Source organism: Nerophis ophidion, linkage group LG09 (genome assembly GCF_033978795.1).
Source record: "Nerophis ophidion isolate RoL-2023_Sa linkage group LG09, RoL_Noph_v1.0, whole genome shotgun sequence".
Taxonomy (NCBI): Eukaryota; Metazoa; Chordata; class Actinopteri; order Syngnathiformes; family Syngnathidae; genus Nerophis; species Nerophis ophidion.
The window spans coordinates 27416146-27433773 of record NC_084619.1 but is presented as its reverse complement, the minus strand read 5'-3'; the positions used below and the strand labels follow the sequence as shown (position 1 = coordinate 27433773).

The 17628-nt window shown below is 39.5% G+C and overlaps 1 protein-coding gene across 6 annotated transcripts in view; it reads right to left on the bottom strand.

The window, feature by feature from the left end:
- LOC133559198 (fibroblast growth factor receptor 2-like) overlaps positions 1-11488 on the bottom strand; it is a 67395-nt gene extending 55907 nt beyond the window's left edge. For 2 of the 6 annotated variants that reach the window (XM_061910723.1, XM_061910721.1), the window contains exons 1-2: positions 10905-11486; positions 9522-9769 (exon numbers count right to left, since the gene is read on the bottom strand). In XM_061910723.1, the coding sequence (XP_061766707.1) occupies positions 9522-9702 (181 nt within the window). In that variant the 5' untranslated portion in view covers positions 9703-9769; positions 10905-11486. Of the gene's footprint in view, positions 1-9521; positions 9770-10904 lie in introns of all 6 variants that reach the window. The other 4 variants (XM_061910720.1, XM_061910722.1, XM_061910724.1 and 1 more) reach the window with 4 other exon arrangements.
- Positions 11489-17628: the final 6140 nt, after the last annotated feature.

Here is a 17628-nt window from a genome sequence, read left to right as displayed (position 1 = left end):
ACTCACTCGATGGACAGTTGTCTCTTTAGGCCAGCTGGCCGGTATATAATTGTTATGCTTTATTTGGGATCGGCACATCATTTATGTTGAAATAGCTTGTCTCCAAATTCCACCTTTGCACCATCGAGTTGCTTTCACCTCACGCTCTCAACATCCCTCTGCTCCAACAATTCACACTCTTCTTCGTGCTCGTTTCTAGAAGCAGCAGTTCATCCTCCGTTAATTCAGGTTCAAAAAGATAAGGTTGTGAATCCTCATTTGTCCGCAAATAGTCGTCTTTGTTGTTTGTAACCAAGTCTACCATGATTAAAACACACACAAACGTTTTGTTTCTGGAAGTAGGAACACACATTTGTTGCCAGAAGTCAGATGTGCGCTGGTATGAAAAAAAAAATCAATGCGTGGAAGAAGTTAGTACCGGCGTTGAATAAAATGATCAAAGTACGGTAAATATTGAACATATTGTTCATATTGTTAAGAACGTGTCTTTTACTACATTATATTGTATATATATACTTGCAGTGTGTATACAAAACATTGCTAGAGGGTTGTGAAGTTGTGTAAGAGAGCTTGAAAGGCTACAACAGTAAGTCCCATTAGTCGCATCTTCAAGCCATTTTTTATCATCTTTAAAATCCTAATAAAAAAGAAACAAACGCAAGTGTGTTTTAATCATAGCAGACTTGATAACAGACAATGAAAACGAATAGTTTTGGGCAAATGAGGATTCGACACTTTTCTACAGTCAGCCATCCACACACACACACACACACACACACTTTCACAAATCGATGGTGGGAGCTGCCATGCAAGGCCCTAACCACAGCCCATCAGGAGCAAGGGCGAAATATCTTGCTCAAGGACACAATGGCCGTGATTAATATGACGGAAGCCGGGGATCCAACCAGGAGCCCTTAGCTTGCTGACATGGCCGCTTTACGCTGTCAATAGTACTGATGATAAAAAATTAATAAATAAATAAATATCCGGTGGGAACAATCCTGCACAATAACTAAACAAAAGCAAAAACTACTATGTATTACTTTTTAAAGTTATGTTTTGTGCACTTAATGTCCTCCTGTGTTAAGGGAATTATTTCCCAAGATTGTAAAAGTTAACAAAAAATAAAAAATATTTTGAGAAAATGAAAATATAGATCTGACCACTCTTGTATTGATATATATACTGATACTATCGTAAATATCAATACCACCAGCTTTTGGATCGATTTAATCCTACTCTTACAGTATGTGTTTTTATATAATCCTTTCTCTAAACTCTTATTATTCTACTTGTTAATTTCATAGTAATAGCTGCTTACTATGTGTCTTGGCCCTGCGATGAAGTGGCGACGTGTCCAGGGTGTACACCGCCTTCCGCCCGAATGCAGCTGAGATAGGCTCCAGCACCCGCCGCAACCCCAAAAGGAACAAGCGGTACAAATAAATGGATGGATGTCTGCTGCAATGCAATTACATCTACACATCTACAAAACACTTATTTCTTGGTGTTGTTTAAAGCTAGGTTAGCTTAGCTCCTAGCATGCCTGCTCTTGGCTCTCTCTTGATGTGTGACATGTTTAGCCTCGTCCTCCAATGATAATGCAACTTGATAGGGATACAAAATGTACTAAGAAATTCAGTCTATTTGTCGTAATGGAGATAATTATTATTAGTTTAGGGGAGCAGCTTCACAGTGTGTATGGAGACGCTTACTTAGCTGTTTGTCAGCGTATCAGCGTTTGTGATCGGTGTTAAGGTGCAGATCAAATACTTTCTCCCAAAAATCATCCAATACTAATGGGTGGCCGGTTAATCAGCAGAACCCTAATTATTACAAGGTTTTAGTGCCATATTAGCGTTTCTCAATACATTATCTCCTTTGGCATTTATTATTCCATGTAATTTCTAACATGTTGCATGGAAAAAAAAAAAAAAAAAGCCACGGTCTGCAGATGCACTTTAGACACAACTGGGTGACATTGTTCACTGGAAAAGGTGCAGTGTTATCCAACACAGAAAAAGTCTGAATACTTTCTAAGTTGACAACACTGATACTCCTACTTTGTCTTTGTATTCTCTGGCAGATCAGGTGTGTATGAGCTCTGTCAAGAAGTGACGTTACAATTCATACTGTCACCTAACAGGTTAAGCCAAATCTATTTGTGGCAGTCCAAATGTAGTGAAGTGAAGTGAAGTGAATTATATTTATAAAGCGCTTTTCTCAAGTGACTCAAAGCGCTTTACATAGTGACACCCAATATCTAAGTTACATTTAAACCAGTGTGGGTGGCACTGGGAGCAGGTGGGTAAAGTGTCTTGCCCAAGGACACAACGGCAGTAACTAGGATGGCACAAGCGGGAATCGAACCTGCAACCCTCAAGTTGCTGACACGGCCACTCTACCAACCGAGCTATTAAAGGTAGACCACCACAAACAAAGTAACAGAAACACTGCCTGGGTGTTACGATATCTTACATCAACACTAACAAACACAAATAAAAATCCAAACTTCTAAATATTTGAAGACAAAAGTTGTAAATTTTTTCATACAACCATTCATGTATATCATTATGTGATATTTCAGTTGATTACACAATACCTCAGTGTACCTTAAAAGAAAGCTGAGTTCAGACAGCATCGAATGACTGACTGCAACTTTTTGCTTTTTCCTTACCCATCAAGACAATGGATGTTAATAGAAGAATAAGTCCTGTGAAGGAGCGAACTCATTACTACCCTTACTATGCATTGTCACTTACAGCAGTGGTCCCCAACCTTTTTGTATTCGCGGACCGGTCAACGCTTAATAATTTATCCCGCGGCCCGGTGGGGTCCTTTTTTTTTTTTTTTCTTTGTCATGAAAAAGGGACGTTTTTGTCATGAAAAAGGGAGCTTTTTGTGGTTGGTGCACTAATTGTAAGTGTATATTGTGTTTTTTATGTTGATTTAATAAAAATAAAAAAAAATTAAAATATATATATTTTTTTTTTTTTTTTTTAATAAAAAATTCTTCTGCGGCCCGGTACCAATCGGGCCATCGCCCGGTACCGGGCCGCAGCCCGGTGGTGGGGGACCACTGACTTACAGTATGTATTAACAAAGTACCAGACAGTGTTTTGTAGATTTCAGGTTTTACAATAGTTAACCTTTTTTCTGTGACAAGTTGAAAATGACGTACAGAAATAACAACACTAAAAAATTAGATTGCTGCTTAAGGGATCTTGTATATTTATCATGTAAGTTGTAGGACAGTCAACAATGTTCAAAGACGGTCAGTACAAATGTCAAATACTTCCTGATGGTGACAGCTTGACTCTAGAACAGATTAGTTCTATTTTCAATGTTTCCTTTGGGAAATATTTTTTTCGACATTCAAACCAAATGTCACCCAGTATCAGAATGGATTGTGTTTGACCTTAAAAATTCCATTTTGCATACAGTCGTGGTCAAAAGTTTACATACGCATGTAAAGAACATAATGACCACAGAACTTTCCTCCAAAAGGGCTTATCTTTGTCCATGTGATGTCAGATGAAACTAAAATTGAGCTGTTTGGCCACAATACCCAGCAATATGTTCGGAGGAGAAAAGGCGAGGCCTTTAATCCTAGGAACACCATTCCTATCGTCAAGCATGGTGTTGGTAGTATTATGCTCTGGGCCTGTTTTGCTGCCAATGGATCTGGTGCTTTACAGAGAGTAAATGGGACAATGAAAAAGGGGGATTACCTCCAAATTCTTCAGGACAACCTAAAATCATCAGCACGGAGGTTGAGTCTTGGGCACAGTTGGGTGTTCCAACAGGACAATGACCCCAAACACATGTCAAAAGTGGCAAAGGAATGGCTAAATCATGCTAGAAGAAAGGTTTTAGAATGGCCTTCCCAAAGTCCTGACTTAAACGTGTGGACAATGCTGAAGAAACAAGTCCATGTCAGAAAACCAACAAATTTAGCTGAACTGCACCAATTTTGTCAAGAGGAGTGGTCAAAAATTCAACAGAAGCTTGTGGATGGCTACGAAAAGCGTCTTAATGCAGTGAAACGTGCCAAGGGACATGTAACCAAATATTAACATTGCTGACCCAGCAGATTTGGTCACATTTTCAGTAGACCCATTATAAATTAATTTAAAAAAAAAACTTCATAAATGTTTTTTGTGACAAACAAGTATGTGTTCCAATCACTCTATCACAGAAATAAGAGTTGTAGAAATGTTTGGAAAATCGCGACAGCCGTGACATGATGTTCTCTACAAGTGTATGTAAAATTTGATCGCGACTGTAAATTTGATGTGAGTGGGAAGGAGGAAAATAAATACAAATAAGGGGGAGGGTTGGGGTTCCAAATGGTGTGTTTAATTAAAGAAAGCATTGATGTGTTAGTTCTGCCTTCATTGCTTGTCTTATCTCTGCTGTGTCCATCTGTCCCACTCCATTAAGCCTACCTCCCGCTGCCCCTCCATTTCTCTCTTTCACCTCCCTTTCCGTTTTACCTTCTCCTTCCCCCATCCCAAACATCCCCTCAACAAACATACACACACACCCGCTCTCACCTCTGACCTGGCTGACCTGACCATTTTGACACTTCCAGCATGCCTGACTGTTCATGGGAACCTATGTCGTATGTGAGCAGGCTGAAACATACTGTGAAACCATCAGCAGCCCAAGGTTGAGCTGGGGTTAAAACCACGACTGCAAGGATCAATAGATGCAGCACACACAACTGACACAAACAAATAGGTGTGTGCTCAGTTGAAGAGTTGAAACGACAGATTTTTCATCTCAGCAAAGCTGCACCCCACTCTGCGCCATAGGAGGGGGCGGGGAATCTCCCCATTCTCTAACACACACTCACACACATCATTTTTCTCAATATCATTCAGCTTTTTTTTTCCTGCCGTCCACATCATCTATCAGTAAAATGGATTAAAGTGGTCTTCTCCTTTTCTCTCTGCATTGTAAAAAAAAAAAAAAAAAAGTGCCTGGCCAGTAATTCTGAAAGTGTCTCTTTGCCATTCCGTCTGCCTACCTGTCTTTGTGTCGGCCAGCCTCAAACACTCAGACTGAGAGGGGATGTGGGCAGAGTGGAAAGTGTTGAGATTTCAAACAGCAATAACTACCCGAATATAATTACGGTCTTTATGGTTTAAGTTTATTTCGAACAAATTATACTTCACATATTTCCAGTTTCTCTTTACATGTCCAAAAAGGAGTAGAAAGAAACAGAGCTTGTATATTTAGTTCTGAAGAAAGACTTGTTCGTCACAAAGTCTACTTACCTATTTTCTCATTGACCTAATGTAATGTAATGTAATCTCATCTCAGCATGCACACACAGTCCAAATCAAATTATCTCTCCTTCCTTTTATTCTCTCACATCCCTTTTAAATCCTGCTCACATAGCAAAATCCCAGACTTTTCTTTCCCTCTTCTTCTGACGTCCTTTCTCATTCAAATCCATTCTTTGCTTTTTATGCGATGACAAAGAGAGAGGCTCGTGAACCGGCCCCCCCACTAACACCCATGGCAACAGCTCCTCATTTTGCCCACCGCTTCACCCCTACAATCAAAGCTTGCCCTCAACCTCACCTGACCCCTTTAACTCTGAGTGATATGTATATCTCTCTATAGATTAGGATGATCAGCCCTTCATAATATCTTACACTCCTGTTTTAATGGGACATTAACAGAACCGTAATGCTCATTCGTCAGATGCAACATTAGGCACACCTGCACACATCCATTAGATTCAATAAAGAGCTACACTGTAAACATTTTCATTGTAATTCACGGCAAATTACTGGTGAATAATTGCATTACTTTCACCATAACATACACAGCAATTTTGTGTGATTTTTATAACTGCAGAGCTGTGATTTTACAGTTAATTACAATAAAGTTGCAACTATATTTGTAACTTCACACTTGTATTGTTAATTATTCCCTTGTTTCAAGAGCCTACTGCTACCTACTGTACAAGAGTGTGCAACTTAGTTAACAGAACCCCTAAAGAGACAAATTGGTTTGAATTTACATTGGTTAATTGCTGTGAAATATGAGGGTATTGTAATTTTTACAGTTCTTTGTCTAACGCAGTTGTTCTTAACTTTGTTGGAGGTACCGAACCCCACTAGTATCATATGCACATTCACCGAACCATTCTTTAGTGAAAAATACAATGTTTTATATATATATATATAACATTGTATATATATATATATATATATATATATATATATATATATATATATATATATATATTTTTTTTTTTTTTTTTTAATTCAAGACAAAGTCATATGTTTTTTTTACTGGTGCACAAAATGAACCGTGCATGAACATAATCTTGTTCAAAGAACAAAACCAACACAGTGCATGAACTCGGGAACATTGTTTGGGGGTATACATAATACTTAAACTTCCTTTTTATTGTCATTCAAATGTTAACTTTAAAGTACAGCTACGCCAATAGGGAGAAGTTTTTATTTACGCGATTGATTGATTGATAGATTGAAGCTTTTATTAGCAGATTGCACAGTACAGTACATATTTTGTACAATTGACAACTAAATGGTAACACCCTAATAAGTTTTTCAACTTTTTTAATTAAGTCGGGGTCCATGTTAATCAATTCACAAGTCTGGTGTGTCTTGACCGCTGCGGTGGAGACTCTGCCGAACCCCTGAGGCTGACTCGCCGAACCCCTGGGGTTTGATCGAACTTAGGTTAAGAACCACTGGTCTAACGTTACAGTACATTTTGATTACAGTATTTTACTGAGAAATAATACTGTTAAATGCTGGGAAATCCCGGTCATTGTTTTACATTGTATATGAAAACTTTTGACACTTAAAAGAAGGTAAACTCCCACTCTAGATCAATATTAAACTGTGCACCTTCAACGTAAATAGCAAATGTTAACGCAACAGACATATGCAGAAATAGCTAATGTTTTGGCCAGGTGGTGTATGCATGATTGCATTTTAAGTGACTCAAAAAAAAGTGAACCATACAGAAAAAGGATGATATAATGTGAATGTGAAATGCTGATATTTGTGACATGTATGTGTTAAAGCAAACTCCATTAAGTAATAATTTACACCGGTAAACGCTTTCATTGTTTTTATCTGCCTCCTGCTGTGGACTTTTAACACATCAGGTGTTAGTTTGGAGTTCAGGTCTATTGTCAAAAACACAGTCACCCCACCCCCGCTCTTCCCTCATTCTCCCAAGCAAACATTCGCTCACACACACACACACACACACACACACATTATTCATGTCATTAGTGATTTAACTGACACTTTTATCCTTTTACAGCTGCCCTCCTACTATGTAGATTGAGCAGTGTTACAAAATAGTAATGAAAGACGGAACAACTTTTGCATCTTCAGACACACACACTATTACGCAACTTCAGTCATTTGGAAGCCGTAACCCAAATTACAGACCCTTAATCACAATCTTTGTGTGTTTGCAACCTCCTGACCAGGCGACTAACCTATAAGCATTACATTTATAAAAAAAACATGGAATTTGTTGCAATAGGGCGACAATAGTTTTCCACACAGTCAACAGTATAAACAGTGTCAGTATTCAACATGAAAGACTGGACTTAGCTGTCTCTAATTATCTAAGCATTCAACTATTTGGAGAAGTCGGTCTCCCTGCTGCTCAGAATGTTTTTTTAAAGAACAAAGTTTGGCAGCGAGAGCAGGACGAGGGCCAAGTCATGAACCGACTTTTGTCAGCTCCATTCTCTTTCAGGCCGTCTTCCAGTTGTGCCGCTTTTATTCTACAAAAGCAAAAAACCTGATCTGCAAACGAGACAGAACCGATGTAAAGGACAGTGTTTGCTGTCATTGTCAGACTATTTCAATCACAGTGCAATCGGCGCACGCCTGGACAAGGTAAACACGCTCCCACAGATACCGCAGAGGCCTCAGTGACAACAATGGCTCTGTTGTGGAAGCCTTAACCACCACGCTGGCTCGACTACAACTATTACTGCAGGTAGACAAACTAGCAGAGCCACACAGGCTCTACAGAGACAACACTGATATGCAATCTCATCCAGCATTAGCTATTTTACTCCCATAGACACACCCATACACACATGCACTTACGTAGCGTGGCTGCAGGGCACAGAGCGCTAAAGGGAATTCCAAACATCTCCGTAGGGGGGTGTTATTAGGACTGAGAAGGCGGTAGCAGCAGTCACACTGGCTCGCTAACATGTACGCCCTCCAGGTGACACCCATGGAAGCAAGACTGAGTTTGAACCATGATCTACATGACCAAGAGCCTCTGATGTCTCATGGTCTGTCTGCTGGCTATTTAAATGAAATCTCAGTGTTTAAAGAATGAGTCAAATATTCACAAATCCCCCTGGAATGTATAAAAGGTCCCTCCATCTGGGACTTGGGATGGGTAACGTAAGTCGGTTTTATAGTGGCACAGGTACTGTAAAAACTAAACGAAGAGAAGGAGTTATAGGTGCCTAATGTTAGTACTTAATTAATGCAAATCCAGCCACACGCAACAAGTGCATGAAAGAGAAATTGTGCAAGAAAGTTTCTTCATAAATAATGTAGCATCGTCACACAAAATCTAAAGAATATTTATTGGTGACAATGTTTAAATTAAACACATTTCTCCGTATAACGCTTCCTCATTGTGCGCCACTCACAGTAACGGCAAACGACATGCATTCACCAACCCCGGATTTCAACACATCAACATAACAACAAAAGCATGCCGTGTTTAGGAACATTGTTGGTGATCTGTATTAATGCTGGTTTTATTGCATTTCATTTTATACTGCATATTTAGTTACTTGGGTATCATTTTTTTATATCATTGATGTATTTAAATTACTTTTCTGTTTGACTTGCATGTAACAAAAGTTATTTTTTTAAACCAAATGTATGTCTTATCCATTTTTTAAGTGGCTATTCTGGCAATGTTTAATAACCGGCACCTATCTCTGACACATCAGCAAAATGAGAGAGTCTCTCATCAACACAACAAGCAATCATTCTTAACCTGTTGATGGTCAAAACATACAATTAGCATAAGAGGATAAAGGCTTTGGAATGTTACTTAACACAAAAACTCTGAAAAACTACTTAATCAACAGACACCATGACAAGAAGAAAAACAATGAAAGACCACAGACCTCTACTAATGCCAACACTAAATAAATACGTACTGTACCTCCTCCATATACAGTACAATTAAGATTATAGCAATATTAAAATGTTGTCCCTTTCATTTTTGCCTAAATCCAGGCAGACAGGGCAGGAGAGCGACACCAGACCAAACACATTCCTACCCACCTGGCTTTCACTCTCAAGTACAATCTAAAATACAACAGGCATCTACAATTTGATTTATCAGTGGCTCATGTTTGAGAAGGCTCTGATCCCATCACCCATCTGCTCTGTCAAAACAAGTCCAACAAAAGGTTCTGACATCCTGATCCGCCTTCCTATATGTGCCATCCAGCAACAGTTGCTTACCTTCGGGTTCCAGGGTGGCTTCCTCCTCCTTGGTGGTGGTTAGGGGCGGTCGGGCCACGCTGACAGTCAGCAGAGACAGCAGGACGGCAGCTAGCAGCCAAGCCCACGAGGCCATCCCGTTATTTGTTGCCAGTGCTCCCCATATCCCCCTTCTCCACCGCCTCCTGGACACTGATCCCATCTGAGGGAGTCCGCCCAACCATCAACTGCTGCCGGGTCCGCCTGTCACACAGTGGAATTCACCCGATCTGTGAATAAAAAAATATATATTAGTTTGTGAATTGGTGATATGACTTTAGGACTTCAGTAAGTTATACAGTGTCAACACAAGTGCAAGTTTTACAATGATGTCAAACAAGCTGGTCGTATGTATAATTAAGTGCATCCAAACAACACCATTAAGTAAGACGCTGTCTTCCTAAATAATCTAAACCCAAGGTAAATTACAAATGCATTATCCTGTGGTTCTGGGATTTTTTTTTACCAAACATTACGTCAGAAAACACTTGGTTCTTCAAGTACCACCATAATGATTAACATTAAAAATCAATAGCGTAGTAGGCTTAAATATATGAAAAAAAACAAGGCAGAGTTTTTATTTACCATGCATATTTTAGCCACTGTAAAATTACACACAATTTGAACAGTAACACTGTGTTTGAATACTTAATTGAGTGATTATTTGGCATACCACTAGATAGAGCCCGAGTGTTTTAGAATCACTGCATTAACCAATTATATATCCACAGAACACAGCACATATTTAGTTTCAACCAATAACCAATAACCACTTAACCGTGTAATTTTAATCCATTGGATTTGATATTTACCTGGCAAACACAAATAACGTGAAATTTACAAAACATTCGATGCAAAGATAGAGTCTTTTTCAATAAGTAATACATACAATGTGCAATTGATCAGAAAAATTGTGCTCAATCCTGTTGCTTTCCTCCACACTTCATTTAAAGCAGATTTTGAATGAAATTTCTTGGCGCTGATTGAATTCCTATTGGGATGCAAATCAGTTGGCTTTTCCTCAATGGGGGGTCATTTGGAGCTGCTCAGTGATTTAGGGCGCCGGCACCAAAGCGGTGGAAAAACAACTGCGGCCACTGGATAATTGGCACCATAAAGGCGATGTAGAAAATGAAGCATAGTAATAAATAACCAGGACGCATGCTAATGGTGCAAGGTGCCGTATAGTTCTGCAAAAACAAACAGGTCGATTTTTACTATGAGGGGGAAATAATTAAATAATAAAAATGTATAGTAAAGTTTTAATGTGTTTTGGTGCATTTCAAATTCGGAATACATGAATGCAGAATGACTTTAAAAATAATTTGATCATAAAAAGAACAAAATGGTCCAAAAAAAACTTACCAAAGCGGGCTAAAGTGGTAGAGCTTTTTGTTTTGGCATGCACAGTTAAGAAGGGAGGACAGAACATGAGCTCAATCCAAACGTCTCCAACTCCTCAATGCACCCAAAAATGTGTTTGGATTGGACTAATCCACATTCAGAAGAAATCACAGAGTATATTCCAAGTTCGATTCGCAGAGCAGTCCGCTGCCATGCAGGAGAAAATCCCACTTTTAGGTGTTTTATCCGTGGAAGTGGGGCTCCAAAAAAAAAAAAGAAGGCACAACGAAGTAGCCCCGAAACTTTCCTCCTCGTCACCAATAGTTTCTCCAACAATCCAACTGTGCACTTGTCAAGTAAAAAGAAAGTCACTGAAAAAAAAAGAGCGGTGGGATTACGAAGTTCGGGGAAACGTCTTAATATCCATCAGCGTGTGTCCTCTTCTCTTTGCCGACAGCAGACGCTTTGTCAGGTTTACTAGCGTCTTCTCCTCCTTACGTCTACACTCGCACACACTGCCCTCCCTCTCGCTCCCTCCTCCGGGGTGTCAGAGGCCCCCCTCCCGCTGTAACTCGAGTCGCTTCCTGGCCGCAGTGCCTTTGGGCCTCCGCCTTTCTCCGCCCATGCGAGCGCGTAAAAAGGGGCCGTCTGGCTGCTCCCGTGGCCGCTCTCAAGTCCCTCAAACTTGGGGAGCCACGCTGAGAAAGGAGGGGCCCTGGCTCCGCACCGCGGATGGAGCGCCCCCCGGTGGCCAAGAAGCGCTATCTCCCTCTCAAAGGGGGGCAACGAGATTTCTGGGTGTCACGGGGGACGCACGAAAAGTCGCAAAAACACAACACGAAAGCAAACAAACATGTAAATGCATGCAAGGTTCAACTTGAATTCGGATATAAATAGTATTTTGTTTCGTGAGCCGTGTGTGGGCGCCACACCAGGAAGTCACCTACCTGCCACTCCCAGCCAGTCACAGCAAGGTGTGTACATGTACATCTTTATTTTATTGCCACGCAGTTCCACAAATGCACATTAAAATATAATTATATGATAGCACAGAATGAAAGGTTATCACCCAAGACCTCTTACAGCATGTGATACATTTTCATTTAAGGGCCTACTAAAATGAGATTTTCTTATTTAAACGGGGATAGCAGGTCCATTCTATGTGTCATAATTGATCATTTCGCGATATTGCCATATTTTTGCTGAAAGGATTCAGTACAGCACATCCATGATAAAGTTCGCAACTTTTGGTCGCTAACTGAAAAGCCCTGCCTTTACCGGAAGTTGCAGACGATGACGTCACCCGTTGATGGCTCCTCACATCCTCACATTGTTTTTAATGGGAGCCTCCAATAAAAAGAGCTATTCGGACCGAGAAAACGACAATTTCCCCATTAATTTGAGCGAGGATGAAAGATTTGTGTTTGAGGATATTGATAGCGACGGACTAGAAAAAAAATTCAAAAAAGTTTTTTAAAAAAGTTTTTAAAAAAAGTTTTTAAAAAAACGGACGGATTAAGATGTTTTTAGACACATTTACTAGGATAATTCTGGGATATCCCTTATCTTTCTATTGTGTTGCTAGTGTTTTAGTGAGTTTAACAGTACCTGATAGTCGGAAGTGTGTGTCCACGGGTGTCTTGACGCGCAGTGTCTCAGGGAAGTCGACGGCAGCTTTATGGACGGTTGCAAGCTCAGCTGATCTCCGGTAAAAAGCGACTTTTTACCACAATTTTCTCACCGAAACCTGCTGGTTGACATTCGGTCGGGATCCATGTTCGCTTGACCGCTCTGATCCATAGTAAAGTTTCAACTCCGGGAATTTTAAACAAGGAATCACCGTGTGTTTGTGTGGTTAAAGGCTAAAGCTTCCCAACTCCATCTTTCTACTTTGACTCCTCCAATATTAATTTAAAAAATTGTAAAATATTCAGCAAGACAGATCTCCAAAATACTGTGTAATTATGCGGTTAAAGCAGATGACTTTTAGCTGTGTGTGTGTGCAGCGCTCATATTTCCTAACAGTCCGTGATGTCACACGTACACATCATCATTACGCGACGTTTTCAAGAAGAAACTCCCGGGAAATTTAAAATTGCAATTTAGTAAACTAAAAAGGCTGTATTGGCATGTGTTGCAATGTTAAGATTTCATCATTGATATATAAACTATCAGACTGCGTGGTGGGTAGTAGTGGGTTTCAGTAGGCCTTTAAATATTAGCACAATTGTATGTGCGTTAACCAGTAGTACACTCACAGGCAGGTATGAAGCCAAACAAACAATCATTCACACTTAGGCCATGTCTACACTAAGTCGTTTAACCCCTTAAATCAGGGGTAGGGAACCTGTGGCTCTCGAGCCAGATGTGGCTCTTTTGATGACTGCATCTGGCTGTCAGATAACGATAACTAATGAATAATTACTAATGACAGTGTTAAAAATAACGTTTAAAATATAAAACATTCTTATATATTGGGTTTCAGTATGTAAAAGTGCTTTGAGTCACTAAAAAAAGTGCTATATAAAAATAATTCACTTCACTTCATGCATTTTGATCCATCCATCCTTTTTTTACCGCAGCTGTTCAAGAAGATGTATCAATGGCAAGAAGTATTTTCTTTATTATAGGTTAGCTTCAGAATAACAATGCTATTAAAAACAATAAGATACTTATTATACTCTAAAAATGTTGTTCTTACTTAAAAATGCACACATTTAGTTGTATTCAGTGTTAAAAAAAATATTCGATGGCTCTCACTGAAGTACATTTTTAAATATTTGGCTTTCAAGGCTCTCTTAGCCAAAAAGGTTTCTGACCCCTGCCTTAAATTAATAATTATTTACCCTAAGCCCCGTTTCAGCCACACTAAACCTGCATCATATAAGGTCCACCTCCTCAAACAAATTTTTACACGGGTAAGTCAGCCGCGTATTTCTTTAATCTTCGGCTAATAGCTTTGTATGGACTCATTGATCATTTACAAAGTGAGTTCAGAGAGGAAGTGACGCCAGAAAGACCTCGCCCAGACAGGAAGTCACACCAGAAAGAACGCGCCACAGCCAGCTTCATACAGCGGTTTCGTAGCTCGGAGCTAACCACTGCAAATATGAAGGCAAGCCATCCGAACATGCCCGTGTTTCTCATTCTTCTACATGTACAGACGCTTGTGGAAATCACACTTGAATACCTTAAGAGAAAGCGATTGCAGCTATTTGAGATACAACCAGTGACGTGCAGTAAGGGGAGGCAGGTGAGGTGGGGCCTCACCTGCCATCATGGAAAGAAAAAAATGTAAAAAGAAAAAAAATATATTATATTGTTATATGTATCCAGTGACTATACTATAAATTTATTTTCCATTTTCAACTTCACCTGTTTTGAATTATTTTTTATTCAAAATCGCCTAGTTCTCACATTTGCCGTTCAAATACTGAGAATTACTTGCGGTGAGTCACAGCCACTTGAGCCTCACCGTGGACTGCGCAATTACTCAGCTAACTGCTGGCTGCTGTGCAGTGAGACCATATTGCTATATGAATTATAATATACATTTCCACAGTTTAGTTAGCTGAGGTATATAATGTACAGTGTATTTTGTCATCAACTGTATGTGTGTAACGTATTTCTTGTGCTGGGCAATCATAAAACGGCTGCAAAAACCCACTATGTGAGGCACCTGTTCTGCTGCCTCCTGGTGGTAGAGGGCGCTAGTGATCTGAGATCATTCTTGCACTACTCGGCTAGGCCTGGGGACATCTGAAGCCGGTATGTTTTAAAGTTGCAGTTTGAATGCATATCGTAAATACAACCGTCCAACATTTTACAACTAATTGTAAACTTATAGGTGCCGACCATCAGGGCCGAGTTGCGACGAAAGAGTGTGTCGATGTTGAGATATTAAGCCGAGTTGGTAAGTGAATTTGTTTGCTAATAATAGCTACTAGCCGTACCCATGTATTTTCTATGGGCGGTTAGCATCAGGTTTTAATCCCGTTTCCTCCAATGTTTCTGATCCGATTAAATTTCTTTATTTTGGGTACTTAAATATGGTGATTGAGTATTGTGGCGTTTTAAGGCCATCTGCATTTTTTATGCTACAGTAAAGACAATGAATGAACACGGCCGCTGGAGCGCGGTTACACCTGTCATAGTGACAACACTGTGTACTGTCGTGTTTGTTATTTTCTACATACATGTGATTGTTTAATATTGTTAATGTTAGCAGTATTATCGCTAATGATGATAATAATAAGTGTAATTTATTTAGACTATACAATACTAGCTAAGGTACCTGCTACATTAAGTTAAAGTACCAATGATTGTCACGCACACACTAGGTGTGGTGAAATTTGTCCTCTGCATTTGACCCATCCTTTTGTTCACCCCATGGGAGGTGAGGGGAGCAGTAAGCAGCAGCAGCCGGGAATCATTTTTGGTGATTTAACCCCCAATTCCAACCCTTGAAGCTGAGTGCAAAGCAGGGAAGAATGCTGGTATGAGCTTTTAAACATAACCCGTTAACTGCTGCCAATCAAATGGTGAATAAGATACTCTATAGGGTTCAAATGTTTATAAATCGGACTGTGATGAAATTAGTGCCTCACCAGCCATGAACCTCACCGCACGTCACTGGATACAACACTACTCAGATGGCAAGAGAACTTTCTGATGTCAGCTGTGATTTTACTTAGCGAAAAACTTTGTCTATTTGTCGAGGGAGAGTCAACGAGAATGTGAGCTACCGTGGATGCGATTAAAAAAAGGTACTTTGTATTACCTGGCCATCGAGGGAAAACTACGGAAAACAGCGAATGCATTTGGACTGGCAAAACAGACTGCATCAGTTATTTTCCGCCATGTATGTCGCGGACTCAACGTCTAGGTCCAGAGTATATAAAGTCACCAAAAACGAATGGACAATGAAAGTGAAGGCAAAAGAATGAGAAGTGTCCTGTCCACATATCTTGAATCCTAGTTTGATTGATGTAAAATGTTCTTTATCACATTGTTTATGTGCCTAATAAAGATTTGATTAATTGATGATGGCTCAGGTGTGATTCACTACAATAGTGCTCCACAGCACACTGGATTCCAGTTAATTTGAATACCACAACACTGGATATTGTTCCGATAAGTAAAATTTAAGAACTTGCTCACAAAGCAACACCGGAGATGACTATGACGAGCACATTTTCCGCGCATGCGTACTAGGTCGCGTTGCGCCGTTGGACGTGGGTGGGGGTTTTAAACGGTGGCATTGTTGTGTGTGGACACGGATAAGGTTAGGTGTGATTTACCTTGGATAGCCTTATCCGGCTTAGTGCAAACGGGGCCTTAAAGGGGCTGTTTCTAACCTTTACACCACAGGTGTCAAACTTAAGGCCCCAGGGCCAGATGTGGCCAATGGCCTGCGATGGCCTGGAAATAATTTGTGTCAATGACGTATTAATCTGCTCTTGTACTTTCTAAGGAGGCTGAGGGTCCACGGTGTGGAAAGCAATATCATGATGTTGTTTTATAAGGCAAACATTGAATCTGTCGTCCGTTATGGCATCTCCACATGGTTTGGATATCTGTCTGGCAAACTCAAAACCCAACCTCAAAACCTTATCAAGAAGGCTGGTAAAATAATTTGTTCCTTTCGAGAAATATTCGACTAGACCATGAAGAAGAAGGGTGTTAAAATCCCCCGTGAACCACACCACATACTTCATAGTGAAATTGTGTTGATGGCAAATGGTAAACGGTACAGAACAGCAACATACAAACTCAACAGGCATAAATGTTCCTTTGTCCCACTGGCGATCAAAGCACTTAACAACAGAAAACTACTGTAATAACCTCATGCAATAATAAGAGAGTGCAATATTGGGATAGTGCAATACGGGAGGTGTGCAATACAAGGGGAGTGTAACGTGTGATCTCATAACTAACGACCTGCGCACTGTTCACTGTCGCCACTGTATTGTCGGATGAACTGTATGTATGTATGTATGTATGTATGTGTGTAAAATGCTGTGGCTTGATGTCCAAGACAAATTTCTCCTGGGAGACAATAAAGCTATTTTTTATTATTATAAGTATTATAGCTTTTCTTACTAAATGCATTCAGTCTTTCCATTCTGACAGACAAAAATAAATGTACTGCATGAAATTCCATGACTTTTGAACTTCAATATCATTCAATATTGCAACAAATAATATATTTTCATAATTTCCAAATAGTTTGTTTATTAAAATAAAAATAAAATACTTAAATATCTGCTTGATTTATGATGTTAAGTTGCACACTGTAAAAATGACATAAGATTTTAAGGTCAAATTTTTACAGCATATTACTGTAAATTTAAACAATTGCCACCATTGTTTTTTACAGTAAAATTCTGTCGACTGAGCTGCCAATTTTTTACCGTAAAATCTTGGGTTAATGTTTTTTTATGATAAAAACTGGCAGCTTAGTTGCCAGAATAAATAAAAAACAGTAGTACTGTTTTTTTTTTTTAAGTGATATGTTATAAAAAACGTTTACTGTAAAATTCAGGCGAATAAACTGCCAGTTTTTTACTGTAAAAAAAGTCTTACTGTTTTCCATTTCCTGTAATATCTTGTAAAAACACTATATTTTACATTAAATCTAAAGATTGTTTTTACATTGTATATAATAATCACATGCATAGGGAAATTCATTTATTATTTTCTGTTACAAGCGGCCCTCTGAGAGCAGCCGTAACTGGGATGTTGC